The following is a 19,175-nucleotide window of genomic DNA, read 5'->3' as shown; positions in this document are numbered from 1 at the left end:
CTCAATTACCACTAATTTACATCTACAGCAATAATAATTGTACTACATACTTAACAATAAAACCACAGAATACTAACAAAGTCAAATTTATTGAGCAAAAAATACCTATATACAATTTAATCAAAGACTCCATTCTACATGATACCTAATTACATTATACATAGGAATATACTATATGTTATACAATTTTAAAACATACCTTACACAACATTCAGATACTTCATCTTTGAGTGAACACCTTTACAACCATCAAGAGTGACATCAAAGTTTTTTAATATTTCATCAAACTCTTCATCACTTATTACTCGGCCTTGGACCTCATGCTTAATACATTTCTTCAAATGTGTCACATCTAAGGATTTAAAATTCACAATTTGCTTAATTGCATTAATTTCAGCAAATTGTTCTAAAACTTTGCTTTGGAATGACTCGTCACATTTTTTGATAAATTCTGTTGTTGCTTCATGGCAGTTAAAAATTAGTATAACAGTTAAGTTCTTATCTAATTGTTGACTTTTATCTATGAGTTCTTTAATTTGTTTCTTGATATGTATGTCATCTACAGTTAAATCGTCTAATATAACTAATGAGTTCTTACATATAGTGAGACCAACCATGAAATCGGTTGTAAATGAATTTACAAAGCTTGGCATTGTGTAATGATATACATTTGAGCAAGACCCTACGGTCTCTAATAGTATAGAAGAAGCATATGTTTTCCCAACTCCAGTGCCACCAGAGAAAATCAATATTTTACTTCTTTCTTCTAATCCTAAAGTATCTAACATAATCCTGATAGCTTCCGACTGACCAAATAACCTATTAGATAGAGCTTCAGATAAGACATTTAAATTGATGTCATCATAACATTTTATATTGTAGATAGCACTAATTAATAGAGGAATTACACCTATCAATAAAATCGTAATAATTCTTCGTGTGGTCCCTTCGGAATTTCTTGTCGGTTTCTCTCTGTTCAGATGAAATTTCTTTATAACCGGGCTTTTGATAGGACTACCTCGACTTAGGTCGAGGTTTTGTTCAAATCTGTGAGGCTTTTCCATTTCTCTTTTTACTTTAATTGGCGAGTCGTTGTAAGAAACATCCGATATATCCATTTCTTTTACAGAATGACCACTGAGATCTATGTCCATCGGTTCATAACTTAAGTTATGGTCTTCCATCGTATGTACGTCCCAATAGACACTATAGCATACTCGTAATGTTCAGTATAACCATTCCTGGTTTCAAGAATTCCTTGACACTGAATAGTGAATTGAGACCACTGAATCTTTTTAGTTTTAAATTTAACCACCAAAATCTAATTCCGCACTTTTGAAATCTTTGACACTGACATTGAAAAAAACGTACGGAAATCAAAATCAAACGTAAAGCTAGCTTCAATTTTATAAATCGACTAATCTAGTCATATGCTTGTTTACTCTTCATGAAAAATCTGTTATAACAATGTTATCTAATAAATTAATAAGTTTATTTTAGATTGTTTAATAGGAAATTTAAATTAAGCTAATCTGGTTTAAGAACAATTTTTTCTCACATCATAAAATTAACCTAATAGTTCCCTGAAACAAGTCGCTGATTTAATGAAATTATAGTTCATTTGTAAATCTCACCAATAACAAGTCACTCCTTGGTGTTCGGTTTTATAACCAGTTAAACTGCTTACTAAAGACAAAATTTAGATAATCATAGGTATTTCAGTCAGAAGACAAGTTAAGTACTTAAATTTATAATATCAGCTATTAATGTGTCACTGTTGTAACAACTAATCGAAGAATTTCATTTTTTGTCTCCTTTTTATCTTAAGTTAATTTAGTGTACTAAGATTTTATCATTTAAGTTTCCGGTCAAAGTATATATTTTGTTTAACTGATTGTTACAAACCGATAGTAATCTATCGCGGCCGAGAGATACTTCCGTGTTTTGAGACTTTTAGATAAATAAAAACATAACGATTGGTTTAAAGTGGCACAAACTCTGCAAAATTGAAAAAGATTTCTGTTCTGTACCAACTTGAAGTGGCAACACTCGTAACTTAAAACAGGCTACGGACAGGGGTCATTGTGCCATGCCTGTCAAGAAACAGAAACAACAAAAATAACGTTATTTTCGAAATGGGTGATAAAAATGATTGCCCCAATATTTTGTATAAATCGACCCCGCCTCCAACAAATAGAAAAGTACGAAATCCCTTCGATAAAGCTTTGATTGATAAGTTACACAAGCCTATATGCAGGTTAGTTACTTACGCATTCGATTTTTTACGTTTTTTTTTCTATGTATGAGCGTAGACGTTTAGAATCTTTTAATGATGATTTTTGTTGAATAGTCCGGGTATGTGCAAGATATATAAGAAGAAAAGCAATGGATCTTTCCGCTGGGATATAGATCAGGCGTGTACCCTGGTCCCAGCAGACATAGTCGCCTGTAACAGTCAGTTTGAGCCTACACCTGACCCTGCTTTGGAGAAGATCGCTGAAGAAGCTACTGATAGGTAATTTTACATCCATATTACATATAGGTACATATTTAATTTATTTTGGTGTATATGCAGTCTAATAGTTACAGTTTAAGCCATTATAGTATTGTAATCTTTTTAGAAGTAGTAGCAAAGAGTTTTACGAAATTGTTGATACCATTATATTAGATAAATAGAAATACTAACTATAATGTATAACACTATAGATGTTACTGGTTGGTATATTCTTGATTACAATACATATAACAATCCTCTATTTAAAATAACATGGAATTTATCTTTGTACCCTATAAAAGAAATTACATATAGGGATATTTATTTTTTAAGTAGCATATCCAATAAAAGATAAATCTGTTGCCTGGATTTTCTCCAGTGTAGAACATATTGTGTAATAGTAAAATCTCCTTAGATAATTAAAAAAAAACATGTTGTTTATTTACATAAAACTATTATTTAAAAAAGCCATATATATATATATTAGTATATGGTTGTTCTGGATGTCTTTCAGGTTTTTCTCTCAAGAAATGGTGATGCCAAGTCCATTAATTGAATCATCTAAGAAGTTGAAGCCTTTACAAACATCTACTGAATCTAGTATGCATGTTGATAGTTTGATAAAGGAAAAGATAATTGTCACAAAAGAAGGTCTGCTATGCACTTATATAAATATAGTTTATGTATGTTAAAAATCTAATCTAATATAGTTGTTAGATCAGATTTTTTATTAAGTTTTTTTTGAAACACTAAAGAGTTTTCAAGTTTCCCAGATTTCAAACTTAGTTAACAATATTAAATTTCTTTAAATACTTTAACTTCCTCACAATAAGTATTTACATAAACTGCTATTTTGAAATAATTTTCAAAGTATCTATCTGTTGATACATTTTCATTCTTTTAATTTCTCTGTAATTAATGGTTAATTTGGCACTTACTGCAGCAATACTACCTTGTAACTTACTGGCAGAGTTGCTCTCATATAGGGAAGCAATTAATCAATGAGAATTCATCACCAAACTTGTTAACTTAAGGATTTATTACAAGTAAAATGAGATAAGTAAAATAATAGTTACATGCATTAGTTGCTATACATGATCATTTTAGTTTCAGCCCAAACTGTTCTTACTTTACCACCGGAACTACCACCAGAACTTGAACTTCTGCTGCAGCCATTTTGTACTTTTACACAGGTGAATTTCTTCCATATCTTGGTACATAAAAAAAATACAAGTCATACAAAAAATATTTATTTACATATTGTGTTGACAACTCAAAGTGCTGAAGAGATTGTTTAGTATTCCATTTATTCTGCTGAGAATGAGTAATTGTCATCGTAGCCAAAATCTGCTACTTTCAGTTAACTAGCTGTCCTAGCAAACATCATTCCACCATACGAATTAGTAGTAGGGAATAAATAAAAATAGGGTTTTGAACAATAAATGTTGTCCTATTCTCAGACTTCCCCAATATCCTCACAAAATTTCATGAGAATTGGTTGAGCCATTTTGCAGGACTTCAACTTTGTAAACCGTGTCATAAGAATGATATATATAACATTTTCTTGTTTATAATCAGAAATCTTCCCTGTTATACTTATTTGACATTAACTTTATTACCAGTCATATTTGGTATCAGTATCAGTAGTACAAATTATCTTGAAGGCTGAAAAAGTAGCGGAACCAAATTATTGTTGTTATTTGATTGGAGTATAAAGATAACTTATCTTTTTTTATTATTGTTTGATAAACATATGTTTTTCGCTCTCAATTATTGTGTAATGGAACATCTTGTTTTAGGGTACATTATCTAGAGATAATATTATCATATGTTTAAAGATCAGAGAATTTCAAGCTGAACCAGGTTTTTTTGCTAATTACAGGAACAGAACATATCAGGTGAATATGAGATCACAGCTAACGGGTCATTGCGAAGGAAGTTGTTTTTCGAGGAGCATAGTGATATGGAACACTATGACTCTGAGCAGACTGATGATGAGCTGCATGTGGAGCAGCGTCCACCTTCGAGCTACGAGGCTCACACGCCTGTGGTGTTCAGTCCTGATCTGGTAAGTGTATAGTAAGAATTTATATGTCGGACTAAGTTAAATAAATGTGAAAATACAAGGTGAATAGGGTTTTTTTATGGAAGGGTTTTGTACATCGAAAAAGTACCATCCACATTTTGAGAAATCATGGACAAGACTTTTTCATGCACAATAAACACAAAACACAAGGAAAGCTGATGCAAAAAAAATTGTACCCAAATTTATCATCATATACTTGGTACATTAACTCGACCTGTACTTCATTCCCTTGAATTTTGGTAAATCCATTTTTTGTGTTAAAAGGAAGATCAATCAATCAATCAGGGAATCACTAGGGAAATACGAATCATGAATTCAAATAAATGGGCGTCATAAACTGCGATGTATTTATCAAAACAAAACTGGTAATAGTAAAACCCGACATTTACCTACCTAGTCTACTTATATAACAGAATTTTTGGTCTTTCCTTATGCATTTAACATAACACTTAACAAAGCAAGGGTGTACCACCAAAGCGTCATGTAACATTATAGTTGCTGAAACGTGACTGCGCAATACACGGCGTTGAACTTCATCTCTCTTTCTGAATCCGCAATAATATTACTTTAAGACGTGGCGGTTTATCTAAAATATATTTTGTCAATTAGGTATATTATATTGTTATGCTACCTGGCTGTCCATTGCGTACTAAATGTGTTTTTCATTGATTGAGCTGTTGAAAAATATTAGAGGCAGGGAGATTTTTTTAAAAGGAATCCCATTTTACTTTATCTCTGACCTCCTATAACTTATTCAGTCTCCAATTATTATTCTTTAGAGCCGCGATTTTGTAACAAAAGGCATGAAGCGCACTTTTGGGACACCATTGAAGAAGGGCCCGTCTAGTAACAGCAAGCCATGCTACCGCAACAAGATACTGGATGTCGTGGACTTTGGCGAGCCCTGCTTCAGTCCCATAGAGTTCCGCACACCGCGCCGCACACTGCAAGGGTCGGCCACATCGTCTTCCTTAGCGTCGATCTCACCTGTCACTAAAGCAACTTCCAGTGATGAAGAGGTAATCAGGAATGTTTTGGCTCATTATGATTTTAATTTGTATCAAATCCACGTTTTCTATTAATTATTATTGTGTTATACCTTGAGGGATCTTTTATGCGTTCATTTTAAATCTTACTCTTCTTTTTAGAAAAACAACTTCACATCGCCTGAATCCGAAGCTATGGCCACTTGTCTGGACTGTATTGCAGCGGCGCCGAAGAGCGAGAAAAAGGGTCCCTGTTTCTGTAAAATGACGCCAAACAAAATTAAAAGGAGCACATCACTTAAAGAGTCTCCACAAAAGAATAGGAAGAGTTCCTTTTCGTTTTCCGAGAAGCGCAGCCTCAGCATGTCCAGTCTGCATCGAAGTCGCTCCGTTCAGAAATTAGACTTCAGCATGGACATGAGTGTTGACGGATCCTTCCACAACCAGTCGCAAGGTGAGAATATATCCTTGATATTTTCCAGTTGGTTTACATTAAGTATATGTTAAAACAATTGCTGGAGGTTTGAGTATAAATAATGCGCAATTTGATAGTCTCAATTAATTCCTTGCAGTCACGCTTTAGCAATTGTGGTGTTATATAATACATTTAAACAAAAAGACCTTGTGATGTGTATACTTCGTAGTAATTTATAGTTATTATATCTTGGAAATGTATTATTTTTACAGCGGACTCCGAATCAAGCTCCCCGAAGAGTAAAGAAGCAACTTGGTCTATCGTCGAAGAAGCCAGTATTCAGCATTTAGTGAAAGTGGAAACAGAAAAGAGTTTGTCTAGCGAGATGCAGTCATCTACTAAAATTCATAGCATAATCGCGAATATAGATGACACGCCTATAAAAGGCAAATCCAAGAGCAACGCACGCTCCCATGAAATTAGTAAAATTCGTGCGCCAATGATACTCAGTCCATTGCACATGTCTCTAGATAATAGTTTAGATAGTTCAGATAACCCGCTTAATTTGGAAGATAAGAAAATAGATTTTAACAGGGTTGATCTCAAATTATTGACTGAAAATATATCACAATTTGATTATACTGCTAATAATGTAACCAAAGCGACCGGTGATAGCTCAACTAGTTTTAAGAGAGTAGACAGTGGATTTAATGAGAATACGTTTTACACTAACGCCTCTAGTTACTATGAAAGTGCCATAAAACCCTCCGAGCTGACGGTGACAAACATGTCTAAGACTAATAATAAGAATGCCTTGAAAGAGATATCTAATGTTAATTGGATGAGAGTTGATAGTGGTTTTAAGGATGAAAACTCTTCCGACTGTACTCAGTTCTATCCCGCGCCAGAAAGTTCAGTGAAAAAGTTGACAACCTTCCATTTCTCCGAGGCCAAATTGGATGATAAGGAAAACGTGGCCACTGAGGACTTTGACAAGTTTTTCGTTCAGTCTGCTAACACAAATGAAGCTATGTCCATGTCTGACATTTTCACTGACGACATGACGTTTAATTGCAATTTCTCATCCACTCCATCTAAGAATAAGACACGTAAAGTGCATTCATAATCTTGTTAATTTTAAGTTGTTTTTTGTAAGACTATGAATTTTATATGCATTTACAAAGCTAGATATTTAACGCCTAGGTTATTTTTGACTTTACTCCATTATTGTGGATGATTTATAGAATTATCAATTGATTTTGTAAAACGGGATATGATGAAGGAGTAGAATATTTTTGCATGAAATAATTATTTTTGTGATTTTTGAGATGTGTGTTTACTTGGGTCAAGTAAAATTAAATAAAGTTTCAAGACTGAAATAGAAAAAAAGAGTATGTATTTACTTAGAGTATGTAATTGTGTCTATTTATAGTCTCACGAACAATTGCTCGATGGACCGACAAATGTCCATCACACTTCATAACTATTTGGCTTATGACCTCTTTAATTAATAGGCAACAATATCTGTATAGATGTTTGCTATTTTGTTACATCAATTTAGCTTTTTTGTTTGTTTCATTATATCGCGTGCAATTAACTTCTTGATTAATTTAAATGTTTACCCAATAATTAAATTTGATTCATTAGAGCACATTATCGAGACCGCCGTTCCAAAGTCCGTGTTTTGTTCACTCTTATTTTTATCTTAATTCTTCTATCACGAAGTGTTTTTTTATTGAACAGGATTTGAATTGTAGATGTACACATTTAACAACAAAATAAGAAGTTCAATTTTTAGTTTAATAATATTAACACAACAAAGTTTCCTTTCTTCTGCTATTAATAAGAGTGTCGCCTTTCTTTTGTAATAAAAGTAGATTGATGTATTTAAAAAAGGAATATAAATATTAAACGTTAAATACCTTAAGACGACATGAGAACAGAAGCAAGGTTGCAAGTTTAAAGAGCCCATTATTAAAAAAACGAATTATCTTAATCCAATCTCTTCTCTAATTACTTATCACGGTATCTTGTAAATAGCTATAATCAAGTAAATCTATATAATAGATATTAACGGCCCTCTTAATGTGCATTTAAAATTAGCTGTCCCATATCAATAGTAACAATTAATTAGTTAATGTGTACTACCTACTATGGTATGTAATCGTCGAGACCGTTCGTGCGTCAATCGTTTTTAACAAATAACCGAATGATAACGTTGTAACCTCTGTTATCGCCGTATCCCGGAACGTCTGCGAACTCCGTAGCTCGAGCGTTGAGGATACGTTAGGTAACAACGGCGGATATTGTTCGGTGCATTTACAACTCTCTATATAAACCACCGGACAGTTCCATATATGTCATTTCATACTACACTCTGAAAGGAACAACTGACGAGTACACACAGCTAACTGCTCGGACACAGTCCACTGATCGTATTTCAAGAAACGTACGCAGTGCCACTTACACGTGCGCTGATCGAATGCGACTCTACGTAGCATTTACCTTATTGTGAAGTTTTGTGAACGGCCGTAACAATGTATAACCGGACGAGTGCAACGTTGATGCTACAGACGATAATGGTGTTGATGGATAAACAGAATTCTTCTGACGTCACTCACTTCCCGAACTCTTTTAATGGTTAGTGATTTTATTGTTACAACTTTTATATTAAAATGCTTATTAATAAACTTGTAAAAGTAATTTTCAAACTCAGTGCACGAAAAAGTCCCTGATAGATTTTTGTTTTAAACAAGCCCTGTTAAATAATGTAAAAAGCAGTCCCTATTAAATAAAAATCATAACAAACGTAAAAAACATTATCGCAATATCCTGTTAGAAAGGGCATGTGCGCGCAAAATTCAAAATAACAATGATAAGCAAGGTGTAAAGTAATTTAAATTGTTATGTCTGCTAAAATTTCATGATAATCAGTAGTGTCATATTTCTGTATTGTTTTAGAAATGTATTAATGGTGTATTATATTTCTTTGTTAAGATGATGTGGAGTTGGAACGTTGCTTCGATATATATGGATGCTTTTCAAAAGCTTACCCATGGACTGAGCATCGACCTGATAACTATTTCCCAGTGCCGCCCGAAGCGATGGCAGTTCGGTGAGTTTAAAGTATTGCAGTGCCACCCTGACATCTCACGTCGAGAAAATATAAGTTTAAGTGAAAATCTATTTGGCCTGAACAAATCATAACTCGCAGTATACATAGAAACTCATTTGTAAATATACTTAAACGTACCCTACCGCGCAGGTCTGAAAAATACTTGTTAAAAGTACAATATACTAGTAATATCCTGATTGTCAGTGCTTTCATTACGATAATATTGACCTAAACCATTTTGCAATAGGGGGTTATCCAATGCCTCGCAAAGGAACTGAGAAAAAAAATCAAGTAAAAAGATCAAAAGAAATTAATCGGCATACCCTATTTGCAGTCTTCCATGGCTGGAAATCCATTCAATCATTTATACGAGGATATCCGAAGGTGTATTGCAGTACCTATGTTTTGTAATTTATATTCTCGACACCAGCTGTGTGGACTTTCTTCCAAAGTCCACTACAACTGTCTATAATTAGAATAGCATTGTTGATAAACTTCAATACGTTCCCTCATTAACAGTCAGGAAATATAATGATACGGAGTGTTTACTCCTAGTCAACAACGTAAGGAAGGAAAAATGAGAAATCAGGGAGACATGGTTTTAACTATAAAACAAAATACTAGGTGCATGCTTAAATGTGGATTTTGGCATTCGGGCCTTTCCTAAGCGTATTAATGATTAATAATAATATTTTTAAATGATCGCTATCTTTTAACGTATTGTAAATATAGTATTGCCTAATGTTATAAGGTTTAAAATTCTGTTTTTTGGTGAAACACGTACCTAATTATGTTCTCAGCTACCATGTACCTAAAAGTGGGCGGTTCCCTTGATAAACCCGTCATTTATTGATTGGTCATAAAACATCGAGAAAGTTTCGTAGGCGTGGTCTACCAATCGTTGTTAAATAAGTTATGTCATCTCAACAGATAAGACTTGTTTATTCGAAGCAAAGTAAATCCTTAGTCCTCATTAGTATTTGAACTGTCGAGAAGATCCGCTTCATATTTGCTATCTTATTTGTATGCACAAGTCTCGGAATGATAACGTCGGGGGCTCGTCCATGACATCAATCAATCATGTACGGAGACAAAACAAATGTTTACGTCCCATAATTGCATAGTGACGTTTGTAACTCTGATAAACAATGTGTTTATTTTTTTGTTGCAATGTACCTTTTATCAAGAGTAAACAGTTTATTTGAGGTCTAATGACCTATGAACGTTCTGGACCTACAATCAGTAGTAATTGATATTGTTTATTTAGCGCTTAATTAAAGTTTTAAGTGATAGTCCGTGACAAAATACTTTAATTAGGTGCATATAATATACTAAACAAACAAGCTTTAAAAGTTGGTCCTTACTTAAATGACCATTCTGTCATTGTAGCTTTAAATTAGCTTAAACTTTTTGTAATTGATAGACCAAAAATTGCGAGTTTGCGTTAATTTTTCATAGCCCATTCTTTTAATTTCAGATATCCTGCCTTTACGAGGAGAAATCGAAAGATACCAGTGATTTTTGAAGCAGATAATAAAGACAGAATAGCAAACGCAAACCTTGATCCTAGGGGGCCATTTTATTTTATATCCCATGGATTCTTAGAAGGCGGACACAAAGTTTGGGTAAGCATCTACTTCTATCATGATTGATAGATCCTGAAATAGAAGCACATAGAGCTACGAGTGCCCACTATTATTTCATGTGTAGGACATGAATAATAGTGGCTAAAGCCATTTAATGTTTTTTTTTTTCATAGATTCAAAATATGGCAGATGCATTGCTGAACTTGGAAGGCAACGAAGGCGCAACAGTGGTTGTTGTAGATTGGCGAGGAGGGTCGCAGCCACCTTATGGACAGGCGGTTGCTAACATCAGACTAATTGGAGTTATGACTGCACATCTTATACATAATATATATGTGAGTACTGTTGTTGCTTTTTCTGCTTCGCTAAACCCCTCGTTTATCAAATACGTGCTTACTTATTAGTCATGGTATATTAAAGTGAAGCGAAGATGAGCGTAACATGTTATTCAATGCAGAAAGAAATAGGGCTTTGATATTTTTAGCGGGAACAGATTTTTTCAACAGTTTCTTAATTTGCGTATTCTTTTGTTTCAGGAAGTCTTGGGGCTGTCACATTTGGACAACTTCCACTTTATTGGCCATTCCTTAGGTGCTCACTTAGGCGGCTATTGTGGACACGCATTGCAAAAGGTAACCATCCCCTTTTTATATATATTATAATTATTATTCTAATTGACAGAATCCTTCTTTATCTTTTTCGTATCTTTGATAGCTATTACATTGTATACTTTTTACTGTTACAGAGATTTTATTTGAAATTGGGACGAATAACAGGTTTGGACCCAGCAGCGCCTCACTTCAGTGATACCGTCACTTTGGTGCGTCTGGATCGGTCGGATGCTAAGTATGTTGACATCATACACAGCAACGCGTTGAAGTTAATCTATTCAGGTACTTATTGCTATGAATTCGACTACTATTAAAGCATGTCTCATGAAAACTATAAACTACCACATATCCGTATTTTTTGTATTCGCGAAATCACAAGTCGTTTATAAATACTAAGTTTAAAACCCCGCTTTAATGATGAGGTCACAATGTATTATAACGAAAAGTACTAAGGACGAGTATCTACATTTAATCGTGCTTACTTAAATTAGTCTTCAATGGCATTGCTATTAATTGACCTTGTTTGTCAACAGCTAATTAGTTTCGTATGTCGCAAACAGATCGTGTAACAAACGAGACCTAGAAAAAAAAACAGCTTGACACAAAAAAACATTTAATGTTTTCAATCATAATTTGTTTTCTAACATATTGTGCTGAGTTCTAGGCCTTTAAAAATAGGTATGATTTGAGCGTTTTAGCACAAATTCTTGAAACATTTTCGTAATGAAGCTCTTATGATTATTTTCATTTGCGAAAAGGTGATCTGTATAGTTCAACCCCTTTTCTACTTGGGTACTGTGATAAACAATCTTAGAGTAGTTAGACTACTAATTTAATCATTTTGACCTATTATTGCAGGTTTTGGTATGATCGAACCGATAGGTCACGTGGATTTTTATCCCAATGGTGGGGTAACACAGCCTGGTTGTAAGCAAGGCGACTTTACAAGCGGTAAGGTAACCGGGCTATCGTACAAGCAAGTTCAAAAGTTCGTGGGTTGCGATCACGAGAGGAGCTACGAATACTTCACAGAGAGCATATCGCCATCTTGTCCTTTTATAGCAGTGCAGTGCCATTCTTATGAAGTAAGTACGCTATTTAACCTTTTGGGGTCATACCGATTAAATCATTAAACTACTGATATGTTTATCAAGCTTTTTATGCATAATTAAAGCAAAACATTTTTTTGCAAGTTCAGATCTCTTTGACGTCATTGCATGTTTAGATGTTTGATATTAAGTCGTGTAATTTAACTTATCATGACATTCGTGATGAAATAAGTTTAGTTATATAATCTTGTCATTGCAATACTATACATTGAAGCTTTACTAAAAATATTTTTCTTAGATTATTCGAAAGGAACTTTGAATATTTATGCACAGAATCACCTTGCTGCTTACAAACAGCTATTATTTGATTGTTTTATTAAAATTACGGTACTTTTCAGTCTTTCCTCGCTGGCAACTGTACGAGCTGTGACAAGCATCACTACTGTATACCAATGGGGTACCATTCTTACAATATCTACAAGCGATTGCAACTCGGCGGCTTAGTTGATACTAACTCGAATATTGCTCTGTACGCAATGACTGGCAGCTCAAAACCTTTTTGCCGTAAGTTTACTAAAGAAATATTAGAGTTTATATTCATTAAAGGTTTTTTTTTTATCTAATTCCAATTTATTTTTCGTCTAAAGCGTGTCAGGAACGTTAGTTACAAATTAGTTTTTCTTTTCAGGAGTGCATTATGAAGTGGTAATAAAAGTAGCAAACTCAACAGAGAGTATAACTCATGGACCAGAGTCAGGAAAGCTGTCGATAACGTTGGTCGACCGAAACAATAATAAGAGTGATCACGTGTTTTTGGAGCATGAACAGTAAGTGCATTTAATGTTGACACAGGATTTAAGAGTGATCGGAAATGTATGAAACTTGATCTAAATGTTTATATGTTAGCACTATCAAGAAACTATCTAATCATGAACCTTGCCGACGTTAACTTTCATACTAAAACTAGTGCTACAAAGTCAAAGTATTAGAAAAATGCGACAAAAAAATCTTAAACTGCCTGTAAAATGGTTTTTTATACTGCTTTCGTTACGTAACTGGACAAAGAATTAAATCGGGAAATCAATAACTTCGGTCGAAAAATATATACATATTTTTTTAATTTCCTTTGCAGAAAATTCTACAAACCAGGTGTAACTGAAATCAAAATGGTGGCTTTTAAAGACACCGGTCACCCGCCAATATTTGTTATCGTAGAATGGAAGTACGAAACGAACTTATTCAACCCCATGACATGGCGACTTCTGAAGAGTCCTAGCATTTACGTCGAGTATTTAAAGTTATCTTCTATTGAATATAACACAGAGTAAGTGTTTCATTATTTATCTCTAACGTCCTTTCTCGGGATTCATGCTAACTTAGTACAAAGTTTCAACAATTGCTTTATAAGAATAATATTCCACAACTTTAACGCAACGCCATCTAGTCTCAAACCAAGCAAAGCTTGTAGTATGAATACCAGACAACTGATAAACATACTTATATACACCGTGATTTTTTAGTCGTCTTACAAAAGCTACCCAGTTCATGTATCCAATGACTACAACACGTTCATGATAAAAAAATAGGTATTAATGAGATTTGAAAAGAAATTAAATGCAATTTTTATTCAATATTATGATGCAATTAATAGTTTTGTAGCAAGTAGTTTTTTAGAAACACAGCTCTGTTGTGAGCGCGGTACGAGTCTTGTAACAATGGTGAGGGGCGCGGGCGGCGGCGGTTGTATCATTTTTAAGAGTATATTTCAGATTTCTCTTGTTTAATTTTCTTCGTACTTATTATCTTAGTTGATGATAAAAAAAAAATCGCGCCTAGGGGTATTTTACGTCGGATACATGAACTGGGCTGCTTTTGTAAGACGACTAAAAAATCACCGTGTATATTATCATATATAAGTATGTTTATCCAATTTATATCCAAGAATTTAAGATTTTATATCCAAATACATACATATTAAGGATAGTATACACCCAGAGAACAAATGATCATGCTCATCACACAAACATTTGTTGTGGGTGGGAATCAAATCCACGTCCTCATTAGGCTATGCTACTAACCTTTAAACTTGAAAACGATTACTTGACTGGCCCGTTGGTCCAGTCGCTAGACTAAGACCAACAGGCCAGTCATTGACAGATTAACAAAGAGCTGTTTAACTTAGTTTAAAGGGACTTTTTGCTGTGGATTCGTCTGATAATAATAATCACATAATATTTTGTTTTTTACAGCATTACAGTTTGCTCAAAACGGAACAAACCGGTAGTCGCCAATCTGCCAACTATAATGAAAACGAAATACTGTAAATTTTGATTATATGAAGCCTTTTTACTTATAACACACTCGTTACGAAAACAATCGGACAATGCACTTAAGACAATGCAAAACGTCTACAAAAGTATTCTAATAGTATTTTAATTAATTTTAATGCCTAAAATATTTAAAGCCATTCTTATGTTATAAGTTATATAAGTAAAATAATGATATTATAAATGTAAGAATTTTGTTACATAAATAAATAGTGTAAATAAATGTACTTATTTAAAATTGTTTTTTTATTGTACCATTCGAGCACGCATTCGCTTGCACACGCTTTCGTGCCCACAATCAAAGCCAAGTATGCTTTTTCTACGGTGCCTGCTGAAACTAAATAATGGGTCTAGGACTAATATGTGTACGGTATTTTATTCCTCTCAAAGGGAACAATTACAAAATCCAAGACACCGAATAAGACGAGCTGGACATCAACCGGCAAAGATTGATATCGAGTTTAAAATAATTCAAAATTTTCTAAACGCAACATACAGTTAAAAGGAATAATGAGAAGCTTAGTAAGTTATTCTTCAATTTAGTCGATTGTAATAGAGAAACCAACACTAGTTGTCTTTATTTGACATTTCGATGACATTACGGGTATGGATGTTGTGCTGTTGTGTTATTGAATTCAATCATATTAATTCGACTCAATACGTAACACATAATATTTCGTTATATCATCATAGTCCGCCATCATAACCATATTGTAACAACATATTGTGCTCGTAATTTATTATCATGGGAGATACTCGTAAAAAGAAAAAGTTTTACTTTCGTAAACGCAGAAATAAATATTTCTTAGAACCCGGCTTTAGAGGTTTCTTCTGCACATGTAACTTCAGAGAAAAAGACTGCGTGAAAGAAGTTTATAATCTGCTGAACGAGTATGCTGGGAAGTTGTACCCGGACCTGGGGCTCGAGCCGCCGCCTGCAGCGCCTGTTTCCGACGCGCCCGACGACCGGTCGGACAGCGAGTCGGAGGATGATACAGATATTGGTGACCTGCTGAAGCGTGAGGTGGAGTCCATGAAAAAGGATTCACAGAAATCTCTGCGGCATAAGAGGTTCCAAGTGGTGGAAACGGGAGCATCTAATTGTATTTTCGTTAAAACAAACTTACCTAGTCCAGAAGAGTTGACTGCAGCCATAATAAAAGACTTAGTTTCGACAAGACTACAGAAGACACGGCATGTGTTACGTTTGCTTCCCATCATGGCAACCTGTAAAGCCAACCTGCCCGATATCATGGAGTGTGCTGGCAAGCTGTTTGATAAATTCTTCTTGAACGAGGCATCTTCCTTTGCTGTCATCTTTAATAAACGGTTTAACAGTAGTGTCAGTAGGGAGTTGATAATCAAGGAGCTGGCAGAGATGGTGGTTTTGAAGAATATTAACAATAAAGCCGATTTGAAAAACCCAAGGCTCTGTATAATTGTGGAAATAATTAAAGGTATTTGCTTGTTGAGCATTGTGGACAATTACTTTACTTATAAAAAATATAATTTAAATGAGCTGTGTAAAGATGAATCATCTAATGATTCTGAGGAAACCCAAGCCAAGAAGTTCAAGAGTGATGTGACTACAACAGCAGAAGAAAATAAAGACGCTTAATCTAATAACTTAAGTGATTTAATTATCTCAATTGCTATTGTAATTCTGTAAATCAGGTTAACAATAAGCTGACCATTAGTGTTAAGTCTTATCTTATACTTCCAATCTACTTAAATGTTTATGTAGTCTTATTTCTAGGTTGTACCTAGGACTTCGATACCAACTCTTATACCAAAATTTGTCTATATACCTAAATTTTTTCATAAATTATTATAAACCCATTAAATATACATGTGAAAGAATCAATTGTTTCTTTGTTTGGTTTTGCCACATTCGCAAGTTGTTTTTGTTCATAGTTACGTAAATAAATGAGTAAGGTCACGATTATGTAACTGGGCGTAATAGCGAACCGTTAAGTAATACCTTGCCTACATAGTACCCACTAGAGTTACATAATCGCCCTGTAAAGCAAGCTGTTGAGGCCAGCCGGCGGGAATGCGCGGCGCGGCGGCTCGACGCACGCCGTTGCCATGCGCTGACAACACGTGTCTGAAAGTATTATGTTGTTATCTAAAACCGGCACTGATGCCCTCAATTTATTTAACTTAGTACAGTAAACCACTTAAAATTGAAATTTAATTTTAATTTTCTGCTAAATTCCTACCGATTCTTATTTTAATCTATGGGGTTAGTTTTTTTTCTAAACCACCTTCCCGTCTGGTGGAATATTGCCTTACGTAATATAAGGCTTCGTCAACAGATGTCTCTTATTGATGCTACATCTAAACTATGTTGTTTGGCTAACTTGAGGCAGAGCAATATAGTACGTCTTAAATGAATTAGTATATTATGACGAATATCTATTAATGTTACAAAATATCCACCAAACTTATTAACACAACAATTATGTACAACTTCACACAAACTAGATGTCGCTGGTGGTAAAATATAGGTAGGTACGAGGTAGTTTAAACTTTTCCCAGCATCTTAAAAGTACATAATTATATAGATATTTCAGTTTCGGACGTTATAGACCCTATGGCAATAATTTGGAATTTGTAAGAGCTTATAATTGATGAGCTTGTAGATAAGCCGATCCGGTGCCTGCTTAACCCATTTGCTGAATAGTTTTTATTTTATAATATTTCATGAAAAAAGCGAGACTTTAGCAAAATTACCTTAAAAATATCTATAAATTGCTCTTTTAATCTTAATAACGATGTAGTTAAAGATGTCTGCCGTGAGAAAGATGCTCGGGTCGATGACCCAGTTGATATCAGTTATAATGATAACAAACAGCTGTTAAAAACGTGTTCATTTGTTTATGTTGTCTCGTGTGTTCAATAGATATCAAGAACATTTGACTATTTTAAACATTCGACTCCTATCAACTTTTTGGCGAGTCTCTCTATTTATATCCTTGCAAAATATTGTTATGAGAGACCCTTAACTCCGAAGTTCATACCCTTAAATTAGAAGTAATTGAATGCGTTTATTGCAATGGAGTTTATTTTATTCACATTATTGTCTACTCATTGCGATCTAAAATTATCCACTCTCGATTTTATATGCACCGGAGCATTGTAGATAGCATTTATTACTTATCCATCTAAATGAACTGACATCGGGGGTATAAATCCTTGTAAAAATTAATAAATTCTTAAGAACTTTTCCGCGGACTAATTATAAATGCCGGAACAAATAACTACAACTTATTCGTGGCAAGAATACTTGTTTCGCACTAAAGTCTCAGGAGTTTTCTGACCGCTCTGCTACTATCTTAACTTTTAATTTATCTTAACTATACGTACTTCCAAGTTAAGTATAAACTGCCTGATTCAAATCCCTATCCCTCCCTATTATTATAAACTAGCTTTTCGCCCGCGGCTTCTCCCGCGTGGATGTCGGTTATATCGCGTTTCCAAGAGAACTCTTCAAAAGTCCGGGATAAAAACTATCCTATGATCTTTCTCAAGGTCAACTCTATATCTGTACCAAATTTCATTAAAATCAGTTCAGTGGTTTAGATGTGAAAGCGTAACAGACATCTACTTACGTTCAATTGAAACGCAGGTACCTAAATCTCATATAGGTTGATACTGCCATTTCGTTGATCGAATTATTATCTCACTTCGCTTCTCTAAGCTACCACTACTCTGTCTTACTAATGTTGACTTAACGCTGTCAAAACTTGTCTAAACATGACTTAGTCTAAAGCCTTGTACAAAGTCAACAGTGCCGCAGACTATGCTGATTTTGCATACCTGCGGGCGTTACCTATTCCTTCTAACATGTAAATGTTTGCACTATATATTAACTATCTGGCTACTGTTTGGGGCTAGTAAAATAGTCATTATTAATTTCGATACCTCACTATTCTCCTTCGCCGAATTTCACTACGCGTCCAGTTTCACTGACTCATATTGCTGAAGCTTCAGATCATAAGAAGATGCTAGCTACCAAACTCCACAGGATTCCCCGACAGGTAGTTTACTGTTTTAGGTGTGCTTTTGTAGAACTAGCTTCCTACATGAATAAGAACTTCTCAGCCACTCCATAGCATAGTTTCAAGAATTTGGTAATCAAGAATCTCTCATAAACCTAACTTTCACAAAGTGTATCTTCTTAGACTCAATTCTACCCTTACACTCCCCTTTTTATTATATATAATATCATTGCTTACACTGTATTACGGTTGTAATTTAAATCCAAGCAGTTTACCATTAGCACCTACTTTTTTGTAATAATGAAGAAATATTTTCTATCTATCTAGTCATACAGGGCAACGTATGCTGCGGTACTAAGATACGTCCGTAGCTACAGAAGAAATGTGACGCTGGTACAGAAGTACCCAAGAAAACATCTGCATTTCTGAGCACGAGAGAGGAACAAAGACGCGTTCTTAGAAACCTCTAAAGGCCACAATGGCCGTTTATTGAGTTTTGATA

At 34.3% G+C, this 19,175-nt stretch overlaps 4 protein-coding genes across 4 annotated transcripts; 3 read left to right on the top strand and 1 right to left on the bottom strand.

Moving 5' to 3' along the window:
- Positions 1–70: 70 nt before the first annotated feature.
- LOC113502494 lies at positions 71–1,357 on the bottom strand. The gene has a single exon (XM_026884088.1). It carries the CDS (start codon positions 1,182–1,184, stop codon positions 201–203), a length of 984 nt encoding a protein of 327 aa, XP_026739889.1. The 5' UTR covers positions 1,185–1,357; the 3' UTR covers positions 71–200.
- Positions 1,358–2,046: 689 nt separating this feature from the next.
- On the top strand, positions 2,047–7,370 carry LOC113502489 (protein aurora borealis). Its single transcript, XM_026884078.1, has 8 exons — positions 2,047–2,257; positions 2,351–2,515; positions 3,009–3,145; positions 3,602–3,687; positions 4,377–4,562; positions 5,360–5,599; positions 5,729–6,020; positions 6,254–7,370. Exons 1-8 carry the CDS (start codon positions 2,136–2,138, stop codon positions 7,105–7,107), a joined length of 2,082 nt encoding a protein of 693 aa, XP_026739879.1. The 5' UTR covers positions 2,047–2,135; the 3' UTR covers positions 7,108–7,370.
- Positions 7,371–7,470: 100 nt separating this feature from the next.
- On the top strand, positions 7,471–14,812 carry LOC113502490 (pancreatic lipase-related protein 2). The gene is made up of 11 exons (XM_026884079.1): positions 7,471–8,621; positions 8,979–9,096; positions 10,574–10,721; positions 10,856–11,017; positions 11,219–11,314; positions 11,428–11,575; positions 12,152–12,378; positions 12,741–12,906; positions 13,031–13,169; positions 13,475–13,666; positions 14,592–14,812. The coding sequence occupies exons 1-11, from the start codon at positions 8,519–8,521 to the stop codon at positions 14,671–14,673; spliced, it is 1,581 nt and encodes a 526-aa protein (XP_026739880.1). The 5' UTR covers positions 7,471–8,518; the 3' UTR covers positions 14,674–14,812.
- Positions 14,813–15,253: 441 nt separating this feature from the next.
- LOC113502488 (THUMP domain-containing protein 1 homolog) lies at positions 15,254–16,533 on the top strand. Its single transcript, XM_026884076.1, has one exon. The coding sequence runs from the start codon at positions 15,415–15,417 to the stop codon at positions 16,285–16,287; it is 873 nt and encodes a 290-aa protein (XP_026739877.1). The 5' UTR covers positions 15,254–15,414; the 3' UTR covers positions 16,288–16,533.
- The last annotated feature ends 2,642 nt before the right edge of the window (positions 16,534–19,175 follow it).

This window comes from Trichoplusia ni, chromosome 17, assembly GCF_003590095.1.
Source record: "Trichoplusia ni isolate ovarian cell line Hi5 chromosome 17, tn1, whole genome shotgun sequence".
Classification (NCBI taxonomy): Eukaryota; Metazoa; Arthropoda; class Insecta; order Lepidoptera; family Noctuidae; genus Trichoplusia; species Trichoplusia ni.
This window is presented reverse-complemented; position numbering and strand designations above follow the sequence as displayed.

Bases quoted from the DNA above. Each gene is read 5' to 3' on its own strand.
- LOC113502494 (XM_026884088.1), bottom strand. From the start codon at position 1,184: ATGGAAGACCATAACTTAAGTTATGAACCGATGGACATAGATCTCAGT.
- LOC113502489 (XM_026884078.1), top strand. From the start codon at position 2,136: ATGGGTGATAAAAATGATTGCCCCAATATTTTGTATAAATCGACCCCG. The intron at 2,258-2,350 runs GTTAGTTACTTA...TTTGTTGAATAG, and splicing joins TTACACAAGCCTATATGCAG to TCCGGGTATGTGCAAGATAT. The intron at 3,688-4,376 runs GTGAATTTCTTC...TGCTAATTACAG, and splicing joins CATTTTGTACTTTTACACAG to GAACAGAACATATCAGGTGA.
- LOC113502490 (XM_026884079.1), top strand. From the start codon at position 8,519: ATGTATAACCGGACGAGTGCAACGTTGATGCTACAGACGATAATGGTG. The intron at 11,018-11,218 runs GTGAGTACTGTT...CTTTTGTTTCAG, and splicing joins ATCTTATACATAATATATAT to GAAGTCTTGGGGCTGTCACA. The intron at 11,576-12,151 runs GTACTTATTGCT...CTATTATTGCAG, and splicing joins GTTGAAGTTAATCTATTCAG to GTTTTGGTATGATCGAACCG.
- LOC113502488 (XM_026884076.1), top strand. From the start codon at position 15,415: ATGGGAGATACTCGTAAAAAGAAAAAGTTTTACTTTCGTAAACGCAGA.